This window comes from Sorghum bicolor, chromosome 6 (genome assembly GCF_000003195.3).
Source record: "Sorghum bicolor cultivar BTx623 chromosome 6, Sorghum_bicolor_NCBIv3, whole genome shotgun sequence".
NCBI lineage: Eukaryota > Viridiplantae > Streptophyta > Magnoliopsida > Poales > Poaceae > Sorghum > Sorghum bicolor.
Window position 1 is genome coordinate 779,317 of NC_012875.2, and position 22,629 is coordinate 801,945.

The 22,629-nt window shown below is 42.7% G+C and overlaps 5 protein-coding genes across 6 annotated transcripts; 4 read left to right on the top strand and 1 right to left on the bottom strand.

Moving 5' to 3' along the window:
* On the top strand, nucleotides 448-5,095 carry LOC8057337 (arginase 1, mitochondrial). Its single transcript, XM_002445977.2, has 6 exons — nucleotides 448-867; nucleotides 2,807-2,966; nucleotides 3,040-3,173; nucleotides 3,373-3,582; nucleotides 3,925-4,035; nucleotides 4,515-5,095. The coding sequence occupies exons 1-6, from the start codon at nucleotides 721-723 to the stop codon at nucleotides 4,773-4,775; spliced, it is 1,023 nt and encodes a 340-aa protein (XP_002446022.1). The 5' UTR covers nucleotides 448-720; the 3' UTR covers nucleotides 4,776-5,095.
* LOC8057338 (glyoxylate/hydroxypyruvate reductase HPR3) lies at nucleotides 5,367-6,908 on the top strand. The gene is made up of 2 exons (XM_002445978.2): nucleotides 5,367-5,920; nucleotides 6,088-6,908. Exons 1-2 carry the CDS (start codon nucleotides 5,438-5,440, stop codon nucleotides 6,610-6,612), a joined length of 1,008 nt encoding a protein of 335 aa, XP_002446023.1. The 5' UTR covers nucleotides 5,367-5,437; the 3' UTR covers nucleotides 6,613-6,908.
* On the top strand, nucleotides 8,475-10,854 carry LOC8057339 (glyoxylate/hydroxypyruvate reductase HPR3). Its single transcript, XM_021463688.1, has one exon. The coding sequence runs from the start codon at nucleotides 9,188-9,190 to the stop codon at nucleotides 10,202-10,204; it is 1,017 nt and encodes a 338-aa protein (XP_021319363.1). The 5' UTR covers nucleotides 8,475-9,187; the 3' UTR covers nucleotides 10,205-10,854.
* Nucleotides 15,292-20,809, bottom strand: LOC8057341 (glyoxylate/hydroxypyruvate reductase HPR3). Of its 2 annotated transcripts, XM_021463687.1 has the most exons (3): nucleotides 20,254-20,809; nucleotides 19,671-20,160; nucleotides 15,292-15,823 (listed from the first exon to the last, which is right to left on the bottom strand). In XM_021463687.1, the coding sequence occupies exons 1-3, from the start codon at nucleotides 20,746-20,748 to the stop codon at nucleotides 15,801-15,803; spliced, it is 1,008 nt and encodes a 335-aa protein (XP_021319362.1). In that variant the 5' UTR covers nucleotides 20,749-20,809; the 3' UTR covers nucleotides 15,292-15,800. The 2 variants fall into 2 exon arrangements, with proteins under 2 accessions (XP_021319362.1, XP_002447410.1); XM_002447365.2 differs by lacking the exon at nucleotides 15,292-15,823 and having other exon boundaries at nucleotides 19,374-20,160.
* On the top strand, nucleotides 16,582-17,583 carry LOC8057340 (STOREKEEPER protein). The gene has a single exon (XM_002445980.2). It carries the CDS (start codon nucleotides 16,756-16,758, stop codon nucleotides 17,473-17,475), a length of 720 nt encoding a protein of 239 aa, XP_002446025.1. The 5' UTR covers nucleotides 16,582-16,755; the 3' UTR covers nucleotides 17,476-17,583.

Consider the following 22,629-nt stretch of genomic DNA (forward strand, 5'->3'; position numbering starts at 1 on the left):
AGTGGCCCATGAACTAGCTAGGCAAGCAATGAATTCGAAGATGAATTGTATTTGGGACGATGATCCTCTGCATTTATTCTATCTCTTCTAGCAAACGATGTAACTATCCTTGATCAATAAAGTTTTTGGAGATGTTTAAAAAAAAAGCATGCTAAACTTGGATATTCATGTCCAATTCCATGCTTACCTTATCTATTTTCCAATTCCACGCTTACCCTATCTATTTTCACATAAGCACAAATTTACAAAATGTTTGTGCGGTAAAAAAGTCTCCGGCTCTAAAAACGGAAGAGAATGCACTAGAATTTTTAATCATCCAACGGATAGTGCAGATTTATATAAAAATAGTGCTGATATTTTCCAACAATAGAACAGCATTTTCTCTCCCAACGAATCAGAAGTAACACCACCCAGATATCAGTTTAGAAGAAGAAAGAACAAATAATTGCCGAATTCATGAGCTCTCTAGTCTCTCTTTTTTTTTTTCGCTCCATTCCAAACGCTGCGCAAACGCTGTGAGCCTGTCACGTGTGGGTTACGTGAGAGTGAAGAAGAGCCGCCGGCAACGCCGCCGCGGCACGTCTCCTCCAGCTGCCTCTTGCGTCCTCCGCCGCCTCTTTTCCTGCTCGCTGGCAGCCGCGGATCCATCGAGAATCGAGAGTTGGGGGGGGGGAGAGTGAGCCCGAGGGGAGAGGGCTCTAGTCGGGTTCCGCCGAAGAGATGGGCGGCGCGGCGGCGGGTACCAAGTGGATCCACCACATCCAGCGCCTCAGCGCGGCGAAGGTGTCGACGGAGGCGGTGGAGCGGGGCCAGAGCCGCGTCATCGACGCCTCACTCACCCTCATCCGCGAGCGCGCAAAGCTCAAGGTCAGCCCATCATCCCTCTGAAGATCCCCCCTTTCTCTTTTCATCTGTTTCAGGCTCTTCTTGCCTTTTTCCCATTATTATTCCCTGTAATATTAGAGATTATAATAATAATATACATATACTGCCCCGTACTTGAATTGTTCTTCTGAATATTCCATTCCACCCGAACATGCGATTTGAATTCTGTTTGGTCCCGCATTTCGATCCCTTCAACGACGAATAATCAGACAAGCATTGTCGATAGGAATCCAGAGGACCTTTTTCTTTTCCTTTTATTTCTTTTTTCACATGTGGGGTGATGCGAACTGGTTAGGATCGATAGGAATCCAGATGAACTTTTTTTAACCTTTTTTTTTAACATTCACATGTGGGGTGATGCGAATTGATCCCTTAATCGGCTAATAATCAGCGGTGCTTCTACCACTGCAGGCTTGCATTATAATAGTAAGGAATACGGTTAGAGTAAACAAATCCCTGTGCTTCAGAACTTAAGTCGCAACAGTTTCTGCTGCGGCTACTTGCTCCTTCCTATGCATTGCACATATTTGCTTTCTGGCCTTGTTTAGTTCCAAAAAATTTTGCAACAGGTACTGACCAGAAGGCAACCAAAATTCAGAACTGAATCGCCTCTGTATGTTACTCCTCTTTACATGCAAGAGGCAGCATAAGGGAGTTCAAATTTCTCAATTGTTTACTTTCTGAGTATGCATTTAGCATGCGCCGTCCCATGTGATCGCCACAGTGCAGTTTGGTCCAACTGTCATTAGCAAATTGTAAAGTGCAGACACCATCTGCTTACAGTGGTGAACCTTCAAAAGTGATTCAGAGAGTATTCACGAATACATGGACTTTAGTGCTGTATTTTCACATGTCTTTTCAACCATTGGGGAAACAATGTATGCCTCAAGATGTGCAGAAGCTTGCTTTCAACTTACACACTTTGAGTATTTTAAAACCTATAATAATATGATTCCTTTACTGACAACATAAGTAAGATATGGTCAAAGGCTCAAAGCTGCCATGCACACACGCCCTCTTATGTACTTTCTTCAGAAAGAATCTAATGTTCAGATAGTTTAAAATGTCTTTCATATAAAGTACTAGGCCTCATATATAAAATTTCTGTAGCTGACAGAAGAGTGCAGAAAAGAAAATCTTAGGCCTTGTTTAGTTCGCAAAAATTTTCAAGATTCTCCGTCACATCGAATCTTTGGTCGTATGCATGGAGCATTAAATATAGATGAAAATAAAAACTAACTGCACAGTTTATCTGTAATTTGTGAGATGAATCTTTTGAGCCTAGTTACTCCATGATTGGACAATGTTTGTCAAATAAAAACGAAAGTGCTACAGTAGCCAAAAAACTGAAATTTTTGCGAACTAAACAAGGCCTTAATTCAGAAAATAATATTTGTCTTCTCCTTTCCATGCTTCATTCCGTTCCATGATGTGATGAAGTTCCAGTTCTTGTTGATTGTTACATACTACTACCTCTAAAAACAGTTGAATTTTTTCACCAGTAGGAAAAACTACCTGAGGCCTTTTCTGACACTCTTATTCAGTTTATCTGATAATCGAGCCTTTCAAGATCTATAATATGGTTCTTCAATAATGACACTAGTAAGATATGGTCAAAGCTGACATGCGCAACTTCGAGTTATTATTTGCTTCAGAAGATGGAATCTAAGCTGATAGTTTTAAAGTGTTCCTATTGGAATGGCAAGCCTCACACATAATATTGCCATATCTGAACAAAGGGTGCATAACAAGTTGAAAATATCTTGTTCTTATTTTCGAATTGCTTCACTCTGTTCCAGTCTGTGAACAAAACAGTACACATTAGTGTGTACATGGAACAAGGGAAAGTTATATACAACCTGATTTTCTTCAGAAATAGCTGCTTGTGCTTTTGTTGAAGTGTATACTTGTTCTTGTGCAGGCAGAGTTGCTGCGTGCTCTGGGTGGCGTGAAAGCTTCAGCGTCGCTCTTAGGGGTCCCTCTTGGTCACAACTCATCCTTTTTACAAGGCCCTGCATTTGCTCCTCCACGCATAAGGGAGGCCATTTGGTGTGGAAGCACAAACTCTAGCACAGAGGAAGGTACATTTAATACTACTGAACATACATTAAATATAAGAACCATTTCAACATATATGATGTTCCTGTTAAACAGGCAAAGAATTGAATGATCCTCGGGTGCTAACTGATGTTGGAGATGTCCCCATTCAAGAGATCCGTGACTGTGGCGTCGAAGATGACAGATTGATGCATGTAATTAGTGAGTCTGTCAAAACAGTGATGGAGGAGGTAAGCATATTATACCATGATGAGTGCCTCATAATAATTTTTGTTAACTATGCAAGATATTTACTTATTTAGTATCACTAATGGTACACTTTCAGTTTCGTTTCAGAAACTGGAAAATGTTTTTGATACATGTATTGTAATAGCTCTAGTTTTCTGTTCTGTTTCACGTATTTATTTAGTGTGGCGCACTGTTTTGTAGGAGCCTCTTCGACCGTTGGTGTTAGGAGGCGATCACTCGATATCTTATCCAGTGGTTAGAGCTGTGTCTGAAAAGCTTGGAGGACCTGTTGACATTCTTCATCTTGATGCACATCCAGATATCTATGACTGTTTTGAAGGGAACACTTATTCACATGCCTCTTCATTTGCCAGAATAATGGAAGGTGGTTATGCCAGGAGACTGCTACAGGTAATTTGTGTTATTTCATCTCAGGGTTTCAAGTAAAATATCAATACTATTACTCCATGAAATGAGTGTAATGTTGCTAGGTTGATACTGTACATTGAAAAATCTGTCATGTGGCTTTAGCTTTCAATATCCATCAATTTTGTACTAGGACAAGAGCTAGCATGGTTTAAATAATGCCGTACTGGATATCGCAGTTTTTATCATGCTGCAACTGCAATTAGTTTTCTCTCCTTGATTTAGTCGGCTCCAGGTTGATGCCCTTGACTTTGCTTTTATGGCTGTCCTGTCACTAGTGTAAATACCAGTTTCTGTCACCCTTATCCTGATTCCAACATACTTCAGGTTGGATTGAGATCAATTACCAAAGAAGGGCGTGAGCAAGGGAAGAGATTTGGTGTGGAACAGTATGAGATGCGAACCTTCTCAAAGGACCGAGAGAAGCTTGAGAATCTGGTAACATGCTTTAGTTTAATCATTTGGATGTATTTTTCTTGCTTTTATATCAACTCAAAATGTAAAACATAGATGATACAGCCTATAAGATGTGCATGACATATGATTCTTCCTATTGTGTCCTTTTTTCATGTGACTATCAGTTTAAATTGTCACTTAAGTTGATATTCTCAGTTAACAAGCCATCACCGATCTTAATTTGAAAGGAACTGTAATAACATAGGTGGTTATTGAATTTCTGAAATGTGCAGATTGTTAATGGTTAAAGAGTGCAGATTTGGTGCCCAGGGGGGCTGGCGCCCTTGTTGGGATCAAAGATAAATTTCAATCTGAATTGTTGCAACTACACTTAACTTTAGGTGTACTACATACATGATTTTTGAAACATTGTAACATGGTATTTTAATCTTTTAGCTAATGAGGGCGCCATATGATTTTCCATGATTAAAAACCGTGCTCAACCTATTCTTTCCCTGCAGAAACTTGGGGAAGGTGTAAAGGGAGTGTATGTCTCAGTTGATGTGGACTGCCTTGACCCAGCGTTTGCTCCCGGTGTCTCTCACATTGAGCCAGGAGGCCTCTCGTTCCGCGATGTGCTCAACATCCTCCAGAATTTGCAGGGTGACGTTGTCGCCGCCGATGTGGTGGAGTTCAACCCACAGCGTGACACGGTGGATGGGATGACAGCCATGGTCGCCGCGAAACTGGTCCGGGAGCTCACTGCTAAGATTTCCAAGTGAGACGGTCAGGATCACACCATTCTTCGTGAAGCAATGTGAAAGTGTGGATTTTGATGTCTCGGTGGTTTCTTGGTCTTGGTTCATTTGTATCGAGCACCAAACGCTTCGACATGTGACAAAGCTTATGTTAATGTTAACAACGTAAAGTTGTTTTCTCCTACTCCTATTTAGATCATTCTAGATGCTTACCATGTATTTAGGGTGGGGATTATGAAACCAAACATGCCAGATTCTAGAACAAATGCTCCGATTGTCAGGATTTTCTGGAACTTAACTTGGATCTGATTAGTGAGCTGGAATGACTAAATTATGGTTAATGCTTCGGCCTTGTTTAGTTCACCCTGAAAATCAAAAAGTTTTTTAAGATTTTCCATCACATCGAATGAAACATTTAATATAGACGAAAACAAAAACTAATTACACAGTTTAGCTATAAATCACGAGACGAATCTTCTAATCCTAGTTAGTCCATGATTGGATAATATTTGTCATAAACGAACGAAAGTGCTACGGTAGCGAAAACTTTTCAATTTTCAAAACTAAACAAGGCCTTCCACAACTATTGCTATTCTTTTGTTAAGATTTATTTGTTATAGTTAACAAATGTAAGATGAAAAAATCTATTCGACAAAACGCGCACACTGCAGCTAGTCAACTCAGCCATGGCAGGAGGCGGCGGCGAGCAACGGGTGGACCCGGTCCCGGCCGTGCTCTTCATCCGCCGCCCGGGCGCGCCCTTCTGCGACGCGATGCACCAGCGCTTCCGCGTGCTGGAGCTGGCCACGCGGGCCTCGACCGAGCAGGCAGCCGCTTTCCTCGCGGCGGCGGCGGCCGAGCCAGACCCGCCTCGCGCCGCGGTGGTCATGGGAGGCCGCTCCGTCCGCGCGGACGCCGCGTTCCTCGACGCCGTGCCCTCCGTCCGCTGCCTCCTCAGCACGGCCGCGGGCGTTGACCACATCGACCTCGCCGAGTGCGCGCGCCGCGGCGTCGCCGTCGCCAACTCAGGGACGGTCTACTCCGCCGACGTCGCGGACCACGCCGTCGGCATGCTCGTCGACGTGCTTCGGCGCGTCTCGGCGGCGGAGCGGTTCGTCCGGCGCCGGCTCTGGCCGCTGCAGGAGGGCGGCTACCCTCTCGGCTCCAAGGTCCACAGTTGTTGTTGGCTTCGCGATTTCCTCCTCTGTTCTCTCCAAGAAAGCCTTGAAGCTTTCAGCTACGCCAAATTGAATCACATTTTTCCTTCCAAAATCTGCTGTATTTCGTTCCAGTATATGAAATTTCCCTCTGAATCAGATGCATTTGATCATTTCAGCTTGGCGGCAAGCGTGTGGGCATCATCGGATTGGGCAACATTGGCTCTTTGATTGCAAAGAGGCTTGAAGCTTTTGGCTGTGTCATCTACTACAATTCCAGAAGACCCAAGGATTCAGTCTCTTACAGATACTTCCCCAATGTTCACGATCTTGCTTCTGAATCAGACATCCTCGTCGTTGCCTGCGCATTGAACAAGGAGACGAGGCACATTGTGGACAAGGATGTTCTGGAAGCCCTAGGGAAGGATGGGATCGTCATAAACATCGGCCGAGGCGCCAACATCGACGAGGCCGCCTTAGTCAGTGCACTGAAAGATGGAAGGATTGCAGGAGCTGGCCTCGATGTCTTTGAGAATGAACCCAAGGTGCCTGTAGAGCTCTTGTCCATGGACAATGTGGTGCTGACGCCTCATTCAGCAGTTTTCACGGCAGAGTCGAGGTCGGACCTGTGCGAGCACCTGATTTGCAACCTCGAAGCTTTCTTTGCCGGGAAGCCATTGATCACGCCCGTGCTGCTGCCTTGACAGAGTAGGTCGTGTTGCAGTGCAGGCTAGTTCAGTCCAGCTATTGGGACTTGGGAGGTAACAATATTTTTATCACGAGCTAGAGGAGTACAGGTATTGAAATTGTTGTTTGTATTGCATTGCTGCAAAGTGCAGGGTTGTGTTTCTTATAAAATACATCAATTATATTACTCAAAAAAAAATACATCAATTATATTCATTCACTGTAAAGGGAGTGTCTCATCATCAGAACTTTAAGTTCTGTATGTAAAAGACCACTCTAATCATCAAGCCAGGGCTTTGTTTAGTTTCGAAAAGATTTCGGATTTTGGTACTATAGTATTTTCGTTTCTATTTGACAAATATTATCTAATCATGGACTAACTAGGCTTAAAAGATTCATCTCGTGATTTACAACCAAACTGTGTAATTATTTTTATTTTCGTCTATATCTAATGTTTCATGCATGTGCCCCAAGATTCGATGTGACGAATAATCTTGAAAAGTTTTTGGTTTTTAGGGTGAACTAAACAAGGCCCAGGTGTAAACAACATATGTTTCACAAATTGCCAACTCTTTACAGTGAACAGTGTAACATCCGTTGAAACTTGTGTCGATCTTCCTTTTCATTTCGCTGTCTGATCTTGGCCCGTGCAAAATGTAATCATCAGAACATCACAGCATGCTTTGTTCCAAATTATTTGTATGCAAGGCATTATTATAATCCTTATATATAATCTGGCCTCGTGTGTATTAGATGGTCCAGAAAATTCATTGTCTACCTACCTTTGGATGGCCATATGTTCCATAACATTTGCACACTGTGCTGTCTATATTTTAGAGTGTATCAGCACAGTGGGTAGCTATAGCTAGGTACATGCTTGTTGATCCGTGTTCCGTTAATAATCTGGTCATTGTTTTTATGTCTTGTTTGAAGAAATATAAATGTTTGCACTATCTTTAGATAACATTGACGATCAACAAAAAGGGTTGTACGCTCAACAAGAAATTTTGAAGTGAATATGAAACACATGAGTTGTTTTTTCCCCAACCAATAAACATCTTGTCTTGAGTTTCTTCCCTTAGCTTGCACATATATATAAACGAGACGGATGAAGAAAATTAAGAGCTTGAACAGGCACAAGGTAGAAGATGACAGACAAATAACAAGGGAGCACAGTCAGACATGGGAGAAATGCTCCTACTCATCACGAGTCACCTGGACAGCAAGAACTGTCGGCTTCCGCATCTCCGTCATGGCAATGGCATCCTCCGCCGCCGAGCCCGAGCTGCTGCCGGCGCTCCTCTTATTCCGCGTCAGGAAAATCGACTTCCACGCCAATTCAACCAATGATTGGATAACGTATGTTTAAATCAGATGAAGAAGATGATGATTGACGGGTTAGTGTCCTAGCTGTCGGTTCACTAGGGATGTTCTGATATCAAAACCTATGCTTCACTAGGAATGTTCCTAGAAAAAGATATGGTAGAATATGGTGTGCGTCAGCAGCTGTGCACTGATTCAGGTGGTTCTGTTGGAAATTAGCTGAGTTTTGTGGAACGTGGTCCCCAAAGGCAGCAGTCCTTGTGCTTGGTTTTTTATTGTATTAGGCTGTTCAACCATGGTCACTAGGCAGTAGCCATAGTCAAGGATGCAAATGTTTGGATGTCTGAATGCTGTACTGCATATTCTAAAGTTGATCAGCAGTTGTACAGTGTGTGCATATTCTGAATACTAGTGATTTGCTCATGTGTTGATGAGCCACTGAATATGAAATTTACTTGCTTCAATCACTCATGCGTCACTGCATATTCTTTAGGTATTAGAATTGGACTGATCAGCCACTGCATTAATATATTGCTAAGTCTAAGTGGATTGCAGCTTAAGTTTCTTTGCACTATAATAGACACTGGTTTTAGCCCACTCTTATTACCAAATCTCTGTAAGCCTTTGTTCTGTTACTACTAGTTAGTGTAGAAGCTATACAGGCAGTAAATAAGTGAAATCGTTTCAGAAGTGGCTGCATCTTCTAAGTTAATTAATTTGATGGTGTTGACCAAAGTTTATTTTCATGACAATGTTTCCACAACATAGATATTAAACGGTGTACTGATCTGTTAGGGATGTTGAAATCCTTGTACCGTTGAGCTGATCTATCGAATCTGTCAGCCATTCAGCAGTGTTTTTCTCTCTTATTAACAAATCAGCGAGTAGTACTTTCATCCATGACTTTTCAGCCAATCACTTCAAATGGTTAAACCAAGCAACTCGACAGATTACCATCAATCTGCGGAACAACTTTTGTGCTTGATGCTTGTTCTAATTCCATTGTAATCAAAACTGGATGTAACTTGGCCTTGTTGATTATCTATCACTTATCTAAACTGAAATTTACAGTCAAAGGATTAAATGCCATTGTATTTTAATAATGTGCCGGCCCTTGGATCGTCGTCAGTATTGACGTTTTATGCTTGCTTGCTAGTACATTTGAATTAAAAAAAATGATCAGATTGGATCGAGCTATATCTTATTGTTGCAAGTTGGATCAGGATCGGGCTTACAACCTAATCACACAGGATTAGCTAGGTACATGCCATGGCAATGGCATCCTCCGAGCTGCCGACGCTCCTCGTGTTCCGCGTCCGGGAACTGCGCTTCCACGCCGCGCTGCGTGAGCGGTACCGCGTCCTCGACTTCTTGACGTCGGGCGAGCCCCTCCCGGCCTTCCTCGCCGCCGCAGCGGCCGCCGACCCGCCACGCGCGGCGCTCGTCGTGGGAGGAGACTCCGCCCGCGTGGACGCGGCGTTCCTCGACGCCGTCCCGTCGCTCCGCTTCGTCTTCAGCACGGGCGCCGGGCTAGACCACATCGACCTCGCCGAGTGCGCGCGCCGCGGCGTCGCCGTCGCCAACTCCGGCACCGTCTACTCCACCGACGTCGCCGACCACGCCGTCGGCATGCTCATCGACGTGCTCCGCCGCGTCTCCGCCGCCCAACGGTTCCTCCGCCGCGGGCTCTGGCCGCTCCACCACCACCAGGGGAACGACTACCACCACCATCCCCATGGCCATCCCCTCGGCACCAAGGTGGGCGGCAAGCGCGTCGGCATCATCGGCCTAGGCAACATCGGCATGCTGATCGCCAAGAGGCTCGAAGCTTTCGGCTGTGTCATCTCCTACAACTCGAGAAAACCCAAGGAATCCGTCGTCTCCTACAGGTACTTCGCTAGCGTCCACGACATGGCGTCGGAATCAGACGTGCTCGTCGTCGCGTGCGCGCTGAGCAAGGAGACGCGGCACGTCGTGAACAAGGACGTTCTTGACGCGCTCGGGAAAGACGGCGTCGTCATAAACATCGGCCGGGGGCTGAACGTCGACGAGGCGGAGCTTGTCAGCGCGCTGGAAGAGGGGAGGATCGCCGGAGCTGGGCTCGATGTCTACGAGAAGGAACCCAAGGTGCCTGCGGAGCTCTTCGCCATGGACAATGTCGTGCTGACGCATCATTGCGCGGCTTTCACCATGGAGTCCAGGTCGGACCTCCGTGACGTCGCCATTGGGAACCTTGAAGCCTTCTTCTCCGGTAAGCCGCTGCTTACCCCGGTTCTTCACAGGTAACATATTCTTAGAATAGAATCGTGGACTCGATCGTAGCCAAATCGAGTAATAACACAGCCTGGTGCATGCTGTGTTCATGCCGTCGTTCTAGCTTAGGTGGTGACCGTGCTCACTGCGTTCTCGTCCGTACGTGGCCGATAGGAGCTCGTGGTGTGCGTGTCTCGGTAGGATCAAGGGCCATGGTGGCCATGTAATCTTTGCCTATTTAATCAGCAATAGATATTTGCGTCCCCAAATCCTGCAGAGTTCATCTAGTGAGTTTTTTTTTATTATTTTTTTGCTCCAAGATGCATGTCTAAAGATTCTGCGTCGTGCGGTCAGGGGGGTTTCAGAATGTATATATCCTTTGTGTTTATTTTCTGTGTAATTTGTAACTAAGAAGATACTTTGTACGTTGCTGTGGAGATTACAAAGAATTTAAAAAATGAAATTGAGTAAAGATGATATATGTGTAATAGATAGTTAGTGGTTGATGTAAAGATGATATATGTGTAATTTCTTTGCAATTAAGAGGTTGAAAGTTTGTATTATGATATAGCTATTGGTGGTAGATGAAATAGATAGTTAGTGGGGTGATATGAATGTTTTATATGTGTTAAGTGTAATGTAAATGGAACAAAGATTTTGGGAACAACTGCTGCTTTCATTGATCTTGTTAGATTATATACAAGTGAGAGATCACGTCGTATGGACGTCTCTTCGTAGTCATACGGACGTGACTCCTTGGTGTTTGAGTACAGGAAGAGCAACTGCTCTTGGCCAAAGGACATGCCCCTTCGGATGGCATGCTAACTGCTAGGCTAACTGCTAATCCTATCACCAGATGAGATCACCGATTAGATGATGAAGAGGTGTCTCTTCAGAGGAGACATCGTTTCACAACACTCCCCCTTGATCGAATCATTCTTAAGATCAATGTAGCTGTAATCTTGGATTCCTCAAAAAACCCTATGGGAAAAAACTGAGGAATATGTATATATATTGATATGCTATAAAACTCCTTTAAACCTTTATAGGAAAACAAGGAGAAGGTAGCATATACTTGTGTGATTTAAACAAACCACTATGTCATTGGTATTCCAATTAAAAACCCTAGTGGGGAAAAATATTGGAGATACGACATAAAGATAACTCCTCTAAAAACCGATAAGGAAAAATGTGAGGAGCTATATTAAGAGATATGTCGCTAAAACTCCTATAAAAACCCAGTGGGAAAATCAGGAGAAAAATATGACGACATACTATAAGTATTGCCTCTTGAAATAACTCTCGTGAAAAACCTTTTTCAAGGAAAAACCATGGATGAGTTGGGAGGGCAATGTGTGTCTTTGATATTTCCAACAAAAACCCTGGTGGGGAAAATAGAAAATATGACACATGCTTATGTTAATATTACCTCATTAAAAATTTTAACAAGAAACCTTTTAAGTAAAACTTGTGAAAGAAAAGAGTATAATATGATGCTGATACAGGTGGCGTCTAGGAGATGTCTCCCCCTGATTCTGGCAAATCTCGAAGTCGCCGCATACCAATTCCATATACCAATTTTTGAAACACAGAAGTTGGTAAGGACTTAGTAAATAGGTCAGCGAGGTTATCACATGACTTGATTTGCAAGATGTTTATTTCCCCACTTTCTTGTAATTCATGGGGATAAAACAATTTAGGAACAATATGCTTAGTGATATTGCTCTTTATGTAACATGTTTGCATCTGTGTAACACAAGCGGAATTATCTTCATAGATAATTGTTGTTGATTCAATTGAACCAATACCACATGACTGTTGTATGTGGTTAATCATTCTACGAAGCCACACACATTCTCGTGATGCCTCGTATAGAGCAATAATTTCAGAATGATTAGTAGAGGTGGCTGTCAGAGTCTGCTTAGAAGACTTCCATGAAATAGCTGTACCTCCATGTAGGAATACAAATCCTGTTTGAGATTTTCCGTTATGAGGATCAGATAAGTAACCAGCATCTGTATAGCCAATAATATTGGGATCATGATTTTTCGTAAAGAATAAACCAAGATCCTTTGTGCCATTAAGGTATCTAAGGATACACTTTGCTCCCGTCCAATGACGGTGAGTCGGGTCCGCACTATGCCTAGCTAGTAAGTTCACTGCAAATGCGATATCAGGCCTGGTGCAATTTGCAAGATACATAAGTGCGCCAATGACACTGAGATATGGGATTTCAGGTCCCAACGTCTTCTCCCCAACATCTCGTGGTCTAAATGGATCTTTCCCTAATTCTAAGGAACGAACAACCATCGGGGTTTTATTAGGGTATGATTTATCCATATTGAATTTCTCCAATATTTTCTGGATATAGGCTGATTGATGCACTAAAATCCCTAAAGGACGGTGCTCAATTTGTAAGCCTAGGCAATATTTGGTCTTTTCCAAATCCTTCATCTCGAATTCCGTCTTTAGATGTTTGCGTGCTTCTTCTATATCCTTTGGACTGCCAATGATATTTAAATCATCAACATATACAGGTATAATACAAAATTCCGTTTGAGATTTCTTAATAAAAACACATGGGCAATCATCATTATTGGTGTATCCTTTGTTTAAAAGAAATTCACTCAGTCGGTTGTACCACATTCGTCTCGACTGCTTCAAGCCATATAATGACTTTTGTAGTTTTACACAATACATGTTACGATTTGCGTTTGGATTCGGAATTTGGATTCCATCAGGAACCTTCATATATATGTCTGAATCAAGTGACCCATATAAATATGCTGTCACCACATCCATCAACTGCATAGATAGATGATTTTGAACTGTCAATGATATTAAGTATCGGAAAGTAATTCCACTCATTACTGGAGAATAAGTTTCATTATAATCAATGCCGGGTCTCTGCGTGAACCCTTGTGCTACGAGCCTTGCTTTATATCTCACCACCTCATTGTTCTCATTCCATTTCCGGACGAAAACCCATTTAAAGCCTACAGGAAAGACTTTGGAGGGTGTGGGCATAGCTTTTGTGAATACCCCTCTTTTAGTGAGTGAGGCTATCTCAGCTTGAATTGCTTCTTTCCATTGAGCCCAGTCTGAGCGCTTTTTGCACTCTGCCATGGTCTTAGGATCTGGATCATTGAGAAAGATTTCTGCAATTGCTGCGGAGAAATACATGTCTACAACAGTAGTCTTACGATCGTATGATTCTCCAGAATCAATATAATTGATGGAAATTTCTTTCACCCCATTATTTGACTCAACATTTCCCAAAACTATGGAGTCAGAATTTGGATGCACCGTTGATCCGGGTTGTGGATTTGGTCATGGTGTTGGATTTTTATCCACTATTGGGTGTCTACCAACTTGAGGTTGGCTTGGATTTACTGATTTGGAGGATTTACCTCTCGATTTCCTTGGACGCTTACTTGGAGCATTATCCTTAGGAGCGGCCGTACTTCTCCCCCTCTTCTTTGGAAGTGGGAGTTGAATGGTTTTTATTGGTACCTCCACTCTTTCGGGCGCATTGCGAGCAGGATAAAAGGATTTAGTAACACCCTTATAATCAGTAAATGCATCTGGCAGGTTATTTGCAATATGTTGCAAGTTTATGATTTTCTAAACTTGTTGTTCAGTTTCTTGAGTACGTGGATCTGAGGGGGAATTGCCTTGGGCATTCCAGTTGATTTCCTGGCATTCACTTTGGTACTTGAAATCTCCCCCTAATGCTGGGAAATGGTCCTCATTGAATATGCAGTCAGCATACCGGGCCGTGAATAAGTCCCCTGTGAGAGGCTCGAGGTATTTGATAATCGATGGGGATTGATATCCCACATAGATACCAAGTTTCCTATGTGGACCCATAGAGGTACGCTTAGGTAGTGAGATCGGTACGTATACAGCGCAACCGAATTTTCGCAGATGGGAAATATTTGGCATATTCCCACATACTAATTGCAATGGGGAGACAACATGGTATGCAGTTGGACGCAATTGAATTAAGTCGGCAGCGTGTAAGACTGCATGACCCCAACATGAAGTTGGTAGATTGCAATTTTGTAATAGTGGTCTTGCAATGAGTTTAATTCTTTCAATAAGAGATTCTGCTAAACCATTTTGTGTATGGAAATATGGGACAGAGTGCTGAACTTGAATTCCTAAAGCCATACAATAATCATTGAAAGCCTTTGAGGAAAATTCAGCAGCATTGTCCATTCGAATTGATTGAATTTGATGTTCAGGATTATGTGCTCTAAGTTTAATAAGTTGAGCAATAATTTTTGCGAAAGCATGGTTACGTGTGGATAAAAGACACACATGAGACCATCTAGTAGATGCGTCTATTAGAACCATGAAATACCTGAACGGTCCAGACGTTGGTTGTATGGGGCCACAAATATCTCCTTGAATGCGTTCAAGAAATTTTAGTGGCTCATTTTGGATCTTGACGGGCGATGGACGTAAGATCAATTTTCCTGTAGCGCATGAAGTGCACATAAAATCTGAAGATTTCGGAAATTTAGCAATATTTAACTCATGACCATTTGAATTGCTAATAATTTTCCGCATCATCCCTACTCCAGGATGGTCAAGGCGTTCATGCCAAGTTTTGAATGCATCAACATTCTGGAAAATTACCTTATACGCAACATGTGGTACGGGTTTGATGTATGTGTAGTACAATCCGGACGGAAAAGAGGGATTTTTCTCAACAATTTGTTTACCATATCCATTGTTTTTAGTAACAAGGAGAATTTCCTCATTATTGTCAGCAAGGGTTTCTATATGGAAACCATTTTGACGGATATCTCTATAACTTAATAAGGTACGCTTTGAATCGGGATACAATAATGCATCCTCAATTGTAATTTGGGTACCCATAGGGAGTACGATAATGGCACGACCTGAACCAATTATCGTAGCATCGCGCCCAGCGATTGTCAAAACATTTCCTTGTCTTTTAGTAAGAGTTTGGAAATATTTTGTTTCCCTAAGAATAGAATTAGTGGTACCGCTGTCCACTAGGCATAATTCCTCTTCCATCAGATCGACCCCCGTAGAAACGGTGGTCGGTACAGAGGCATGAATTGCCTCTGTTCGTTGTTCTTCTTCGTCAGTTCCTGAGAGCAACGTGTCTGATAACGTGTTAAGTGTAATGTAAATGGAACAAAGATTTTGGGAACAACTGCTGCTTTCATTGATCTTGTTAGATTATATACAAGTGAGAGATCACGTCGTATGGACGTCTCTTCGTAGTCGTACGGACGTGACTCCTTGGTGTTTGAGTACAGGGAGAGCAACTGCTCTTGGCCAAAGGACATGCCCCTTCGGATGGCATGCTAACTGCTAGGCTAACTGCTAATCCTATCACCAGATGAGATCACCGATTAGATGATGAAGAGGTGTCTCTTCAGAGGACACATCGTTTCACAACAATATGTTGAAATAGATTTTTAACGAGAATTAATTTTACAAGAGATATAAATAGAGTTCGTTAGAAGAAAAAATACAATCTTTTTTTCAGTTCTAAAATATTAGGCTCTATGGCCGGTTCTGGCTCCTGATCGCCTTCATACACTGTAGCTCTTATATTAAAATCAGCTGCACATCCTGACTTTTGGCTTCACCGGTTACACCTTCTCCATGCTTTGTAGCCAAAAGAAATGTAAGTTGGATACACCTTCCCAATGCCTACTTTCATAATAGTATAAGACTGAAATCTATATGCCATCTTGACAGAATTGTGTTACATCTTAAAAAGATATATGTTTTCTAATATATTTGTCAAATTCAAAGTGTTTAGATTTATTCAAAGTATAAAACATTTTTTAAAAACTTTTGACACTAGTAGCCATCTAAAATTGTACTCAAACCGGCAACAATTTATTACTATAGTTGATTTTTGTAATCCAAAATTGACATTACTAGGTTCACATTAAAATTTTACTTACCTTTAGTTTATTGCATGATGATGGTTCATTAATTTTACACGTTTCCTATATTCTGCCAAAAAATTGTATGCAAATTTTAAAACAAAAAAAATCCAGCTGCAGCCTCTTTTTAGACCTTTAGGCCTTGTTTAGTTCAACAAAATTTTTAGGATAAGCTAGTGTAACACTTTGTATTTGGTAGTTATTATCCAAATATGATTCAAAAGAATCATCTCATAAATTACAAGTAAATTGTATAATTAATTATTTTTAAACTATATTTAATACTTTATATATGCATCCAAAAATTTGTTGTGTTGGGTGGAAATTTCTGGAACTAAATAAGGTCTTAATTAGCCTTGTTTAGTTCGCAAATTTTTTTTGTTTTGGCCATTGTAGCACTTTCGTTTTTATTTGACAAATATTGTCTAATCACGGAGTAACTAGACTCAAAAGATTCATCTCACAAATTACAGGTAAACTGTATAATTAGTTTTTATTTTCATCTATATTTAATGCTCCATGCATATGATCAAAGATTCGATGTGACGGGGAATCTTGAAAATTTTTGCGAACGCCTTAACCTCCTCGTCTCCTTCCCTGCGGATAGAAACCCCCCAAATCCCCCAAATCTTCTCGACTCCGACGATGCCGCCGCCGACGGGCGCCCCGCATTCCCCGTCCGCTGACAATCTCCTCGTGCCATGGGTGGCATCCCAGCCGGGAGCTGACGGCCGCAAGAAGCCGGCGGTCGCGACCGGGCGGGTGTGGTCGGAGGCGGACGAAGTCCGCATCCTCGAGGGCCTTGCCGCGTACGCCGCGGCCCACGGCGAAGAGCCGCGCCGGTCCCAGCTCCACGCGGCGCTCGACGGCCGCGGCCTGGACAAGGCCGAGTTCACCGTCACTGAGATCTACGAGAAGGTGCGGCGGCTCCGGATCAAGTACGCGAACCTGCGCTCCGCCGGTGGCGTGCCGGTGCCTGCAGGCGGCGATGAGGCGCGCAAGTACGAGCTGTCGATGGCGATTTGGGGCGACCGGCCGCTCAATGTCCCCAAGAAAGTAGGCGCCAGCCGTGCCACCAAAGCCCGTGCCAATGCCAATGCGGCGGCGAGCACACGCGTGCGCAGGGGTGTCGAGGAGCTGCAGGGGATGTACCCCAACCTTGCCTTGGCAGTTGAGGGGATCACGGACGACGACTCGCTGCGGCCAATGGTCAAGAGGGCCTTCCAACTTATCAGCGACGAACAAGCACGTGAATTGGATGCCAAAATGAAAAAGCAGATGACTATGGAGGCGCAGATGACGTTGAACCAGACTGCTTTGAGGAACCAGGTACTTGACGTGCTTACCAACGTTGATGATGAGTAGGTATATATATATAATCTTCTGTGGGAAATGAACTCTAGAGGAATTAGTCATGTTTATTGTCGCCAAGTAAGTTTATCACTCTAAGTAGGAGGTGGTGGATGACGATTTTGTTTTTGGTGTCATCAACCCTTTTAGTATCAGTGTTCCCATGATGTGTGTACACTGTCAATGACAAAACACTGCAACCATGGCTTATGACCTAGAAGAACATGTTTTAAATATTTGGCTATAAACTTCTTATACTAGTAGTTGGATGGTTACTAAATTAAGGTATAGTACTTTTTTTTTGTGTCATGCAGAAAGATATTTTCCAAAGAGGCTGAAACTTCACTCCTATTTCCCCTTAATACATAGGCAACATGCTGGTGTGTGACACTGTTAAGTTCTATGATTATGAACTTTCAGAATTTATCCTAAAGTGATCATAATTATAAGATTTTGTCCTGCCTTTATCATCAACACAAAACTCAAGACTAGTCCTGCCTTTATCATCAACACAAAACTCAAGACTAGACACCAAAATGTATGTCTGGGGTACTTCTAACATAACACTCAGAACAACAGTTTGTTTCATTGCATCACTCCAGTAATGCACATTATGAGAGATTTTGCATAACATCCATTGTACCATGAGAAAGCATTTTGGTGTTCATTTTGTGTCTGGCTTCCTATTTTTTATTTAAATGTACCTCTAGTTCACATCTTCAGAAGATGCTAACCAACTCTTCATCATTCATTCCTAAATCAGTGGACTAAAACAAAGCATGCCAATAAGCTTGTACATGCACTGCATCTGTAATTCTGATATACACTTGCATGGTGATATATATGGCATGCAAATCTTGAATTGGAACCACAACAATCTTGGTGGGATGTGTGGTGCCACGCTGCCACGCAGGCACATTTACATCTGGCATGGCACAAAAACAGAAAAAAAAATCGAATGGAAACTGGAGAGACATACTATACTATGCTCTTTAGAGTGACATTATCTATGATATATCCTGATGCTGTGGGTACACAGATGACAGTACTAGATCTATCCTAGAAGCACAAAACAGTAATAATACAAATGCTAATTTAACCACATGCTAGCATGAATGTCAGGTTCTTATTCTGAAACAGAATGGCTATTAGTTTCAGTCTGAAGAAACTGAAAACACCTCTTCGATGGTGGAAAATGGCTTAATGTAGCCTGGTGTCCAAATGGATGATGTGTATCGTTCTTGTGTTTCAGCAGTGATCCGATGGTCCTAGTTTTATTTACAGTAGTTATTACTGAGTTAATTACTATCCTCTGGAAGGGATATGCGCCAGACTGGAATCAGCTTAGATGTATATGGATATCACTTTTTGGTTTTCCTCCTCTTTTTCCCGTGTAGAACCCTAGTTCTTCCCCCCCTTTACTTTACCCTCTTTTCTCCCTCAAATTCTCCAATTACTTGTAAGATTTGTCAGGATTTCTTCCCAGGATCCTGTGAATGAAGGTGACAGCATGCAACAGTTGTAAAAGATGAACTCCAATGTACTTTTGTTTGGATGCACATTGGATATGAGTAGAGTATCTGACTTATATTGACTAAAGAAAAGAACTGTGCAGACATCTACAGGTATTTGCTGGATGTTATGTATGACTTTGAAACCAATTGTGATTGAATGAACAGATGATAGCACTAATTCTGGGACTACGATGTGATGCAATCTATGGATATGTTGTCCTCGAGAAACTCGTGGTTTTTTTGAATATACACTTAGTACCCGGACATACAGGATGCACACAAAAAAGGAAAAAAAAAACTCCTATTTTTTCAATACAGCAACGCGAGTCCGTTCCGGAAGTGCAAAGTAGTACACTTGGATCAATACAAATGATCATAAAAAATTACAGTACCTCACTGTAAGCCTGAACCATGACACTGTTGTATATAAGAAATGTTTTCCCAACCTTCTTTCAGTTTTATTAATTAATGACACCCTCTGATTTGATTTTCTAGACTAAAATTAGGGGTGCAAATGAGTGATGATTAGGTGCACCTCTAAACCTCTTTTGTTCAAATATTTATACTACTTCTCCAAAAAAATTAAAAAGTAGTACAAATATTTGAACTAATAAAGAGGTTTGGAGGCCTAAAGGTTACCCCTTTGCACCCCTAACTAAAATTTCTAGGGAAGCACCGGTGTAAGCAGCTGCTTACCTGCAAAGAAGGCTTCAAGGTTGGCAATGGTATGGTCACGCAGATCTGACCTGGACTCCGACGTGAAAACTGCAACATGCGGCGTCACCACGACATTGTCCATGGCCAAGAGCTCCGGCGGCACGTTGGGTTCGTCCTCAAAGACGTCGAGACCAGCTCCTGCAATCCTGCCTTCCTTGAGCGCCCTCACCATCTCGGCCTCCTCGACGTTTGCGCCTCGGCCGATGTTTATGACGACCCCGTTCTTCCCCAGGGCATCCAGAACGTCATTGTTCACGATGTGGCTCGTCTGCTTGTTCAGCGCGCAGGCGACGACGAGCACGTCTGATTCAGAAGCAAGTTCCTGAACATTTGAGAAGTAGTTGTAAGAGACCAAATCCTTGGGTTTTCTGGAGTGGTAGGAGATGACGCAGCCGAAAGCTTCAAGCCTCTTTGCGATCAGCGAACCAATGTTCCCCAATCCGATGATGCCAACACGCTTGCCACCGAGCTGAAAATTAAACATCATCATCTGAGCCCATGAAAAGAATTAAAACCATAAGGATGATGGATCGTCGGAGACGAAGAAGAAGAAGAAGCGGACCTTGGAGCCGAGGCAGTAGTAGTCCCCGTGCAAAGCCCATAGTCCACGGCGGACGAACCGCTGCGACGCGGTGACGCGCCGGAGCACGTCGATGAGCATGCAGACAGCATGGTCGGCGACGTCGGCGGAGTAGACGCTGCCGGAGTTTGCGACGGCGACGCCGCGGCGCGCGCACTCGTGGAGATCGATGTGGTCGATGCCCGCCGCCGTGCTGACGACGCAGCGAAGAGAGGGCAGGGCGTCCAGGAACTCGGCGTCCACGCGGGCGGGACCGCCGCCACCCATGACGACCGCGGCGCGAGGGGGCTCCTGGATAGCCGCGGCGGCGGCGAGGAAGGCCTTGAGCGGCGGCGAGCCTGATGCAAAGAAGTCGAGGACGCGGAAGCGCTGGTGTAGTGCGGCGGCGAAGGGTGCATCCACACGGCGGATGAGGAGGAGCGCCGGTAGAGCCAGCGGCTCCTCGCCGGCCGTCGCAGCGACGGCGTCGGATGCCATGGTTTGGACCGATCGAGTGAACTGGGTCTGGGAGCTTTAAAAAAATAAAAACCTCTCCCAAAAAAATATAAAATCGGAAAGATACCAAACTCGCCGCGGGAAACTAAAACAATACAAAAAGAGTGGCCAACTTGACTGGGCTTCGATGGAAACAAAACTAAGGCCTTGTTTACTTCCCAGAAAATTTTGCAAAATTTTTCACATTCCCCGTCACATCGAATCTTTAGACGCATGCATGGAGTATTAAATATAGACGAAAATAAAAACTAATTGCACAGTTTGGTCGAAATTGACGAGACGAATCTTTTGAGTCTAGTTAGTTCGTGATTGGACAATATTTGTCAAATACAAACGAAAGTGCTACAGTGTCCATTTTCCAAAATTTTTAGGAACTAAACAAGGCCTAATAAAATGGCATATCCTAGTTGCTAGTATCATGCATGTTACACTCAATAATATGCCGGATATGTTTGTTTATTAGTGTTTATATAAAAATAGATCAACATATGCGTGTTTTAAGGGGTTGGTATAACTGGGTCATCGCAAACACAATTTGCTTATTTTGATAGGAGCATCAGCCCTGTGTTAGGCAATCTAGATCACAAGAAATGAATTCGTTTTTAACAAAAGTAAAAAAAAATAAACTTTTTTTTTTGCAGGTACTGTCCCGGTAGACATATATTGGCTCCAATACTGAACTCAATTATAGCACTTGGATTAGCACAAGACTTCCATTGTTGAGGCATGCACTTGGATTCAGACATTAGGATTGATTACCTAATTTTTATTTTTGGTGTGAGCTTGTAATAATTGGTTTGCTTCTTCCTTTAGAGGAATTCATGCATTTGTATTATTTTTTTTAAAAAAAAGAACTTGACTGGTCTCGTGGAATAGTATAATCTGAATCGAAGTAATAACAGAATAAATGGGCGATCAGGCTCCATGTTGTGAAAAGACGGTGTCCAAACACTAGGGAAGAAAATAAGACAAGAAAGTCTTTTGCTCCTATTTTATCTGTAAATTTTCTGAAAGTGACGGAGACTATCATTGGCCACATACGCTAGGTTCATCGATTCCTGTGGCCCAGTTACTACGGCCCACTAATCGCAGCCTACGATAAGTCATAAGTGGCCCACCGGCCGTTTTCTTTGTTTTAGGCCGAGAAACGTGTTTTGCTTGTAGCTCAGCTTTGTAAGTTGGGGAATTTAGAAACACCAACTCGAATTTTGTATGTATATGCTAAAATTCGTGATTTAAAATATTTTAGCAGTACTAAATTTTTTTATTTTTATAAAACAAAATAATAAAAATATATGCATGTAAGTTTTTTTTTAAAAAAATAACTGTAAACAATACCATGGTTCAAATGGATTTGGATTCATATAATGGAAACTATAATATATGAAGAACTCATGTTTAAAATTCAAAGTTAAAAGAACGCATCAGGTCAACCCGCACCACTAACAATCTAATAAAGAGATAAAAAAGGAGTAATTTTGAACAGCCAGATGAATGACCCTACCCATGAGGAGGCATGCAATCCTATATATACTATATAGTGGTGAACCCATGTCCCTGCCTGGTGAGGATGTTGGTTTTAGCAATGTCTGACTGCAAAAAGTTGTCACTTGTGCCTTTTTTATTTGATTTGATTCCCTTGAATATGAACGGAACAATGTGTTATTCTAGGCCTTAGCCTTCGAACACCAGGTTGTCACTCAAGTAGCCGAAGCCCTAAGACTGATCAACCAGACATAAGGTGGCGAAGGTGAAAGGTCCAAATGGCTAGAGGGGGGTGAATAGCCTATTTAAAATTTCTACAAACTTCACTAAGCAAGTGAGTTAGTAAAACAAAAGGCGAAGCAATTCTAGCACTAGCTC

Bases quoted from the DNA above. Each gene is read 5' to 3' on its own strand.
- LOC8057337 (XM_002445977.2), top strand. From the start codon at position 721: ATGGGCGGCGCGGCGGCGGGTACCAAGTGGATCCACCACATCCAGCGC. The intron at 3,583-3,924 runs GTAATTTGTGTT...AACATACTTCAG, and splicing joins ATGCCAGGAGACTGCTACAG to GTTGGATTGAGATCAATTAC. The intron at 4,036-4,514 runs GTAACATGCTTT...CTTTCCCTGCAG, and splicing joins GAGAGAAGCTTGAGAATCTG to AAACTTGGGGAAGGTGTAAA.
- LOC8057338 (XM_002445978.2), top strand. From the start codon at position 5,438: ATGGCAGGAGGCGGCGGCGAGCAACGGGTGGACCCGGTCCCGGCCGTG. The intron at 5,921-6,087 runs GTCCACAGTTGT...TGATCATTTCAG, and splicing joins GCTACCCTCTCGGCTCCAAG to CTTGGCGGCAAGCGTGTGGG.
- LOC8057339 (XM_021463688.1), top strand. From the start codon at position 9,188: ATGGCAATGGCATCCTCCGAGCTGCCGACGCTCCTCGTGTTCCGCGTC.
- LOC8057340 (XM_002445980.2), top strand. From the start codon at position 16,756: ATGCCGCCGCCGACGGGCGCCCCGCATTCCCCGTCCGCTGACAATCTC.
- LOC8057341 (XM_002447365.2), bottom strand. From the start codon at position 20,748: ATGGCATCCGACGCCGTCGCTGCGACGGCCGGCGAGGAGCCGCTGGCT. The intron at 20,161-20,253 runs GTCCGCTTCTTC...TTTAATTTTCAG, and splicing joins ACTACTGCCTCGGCTCCAAG to CTCGGTGGCAAGCGTGTTGG.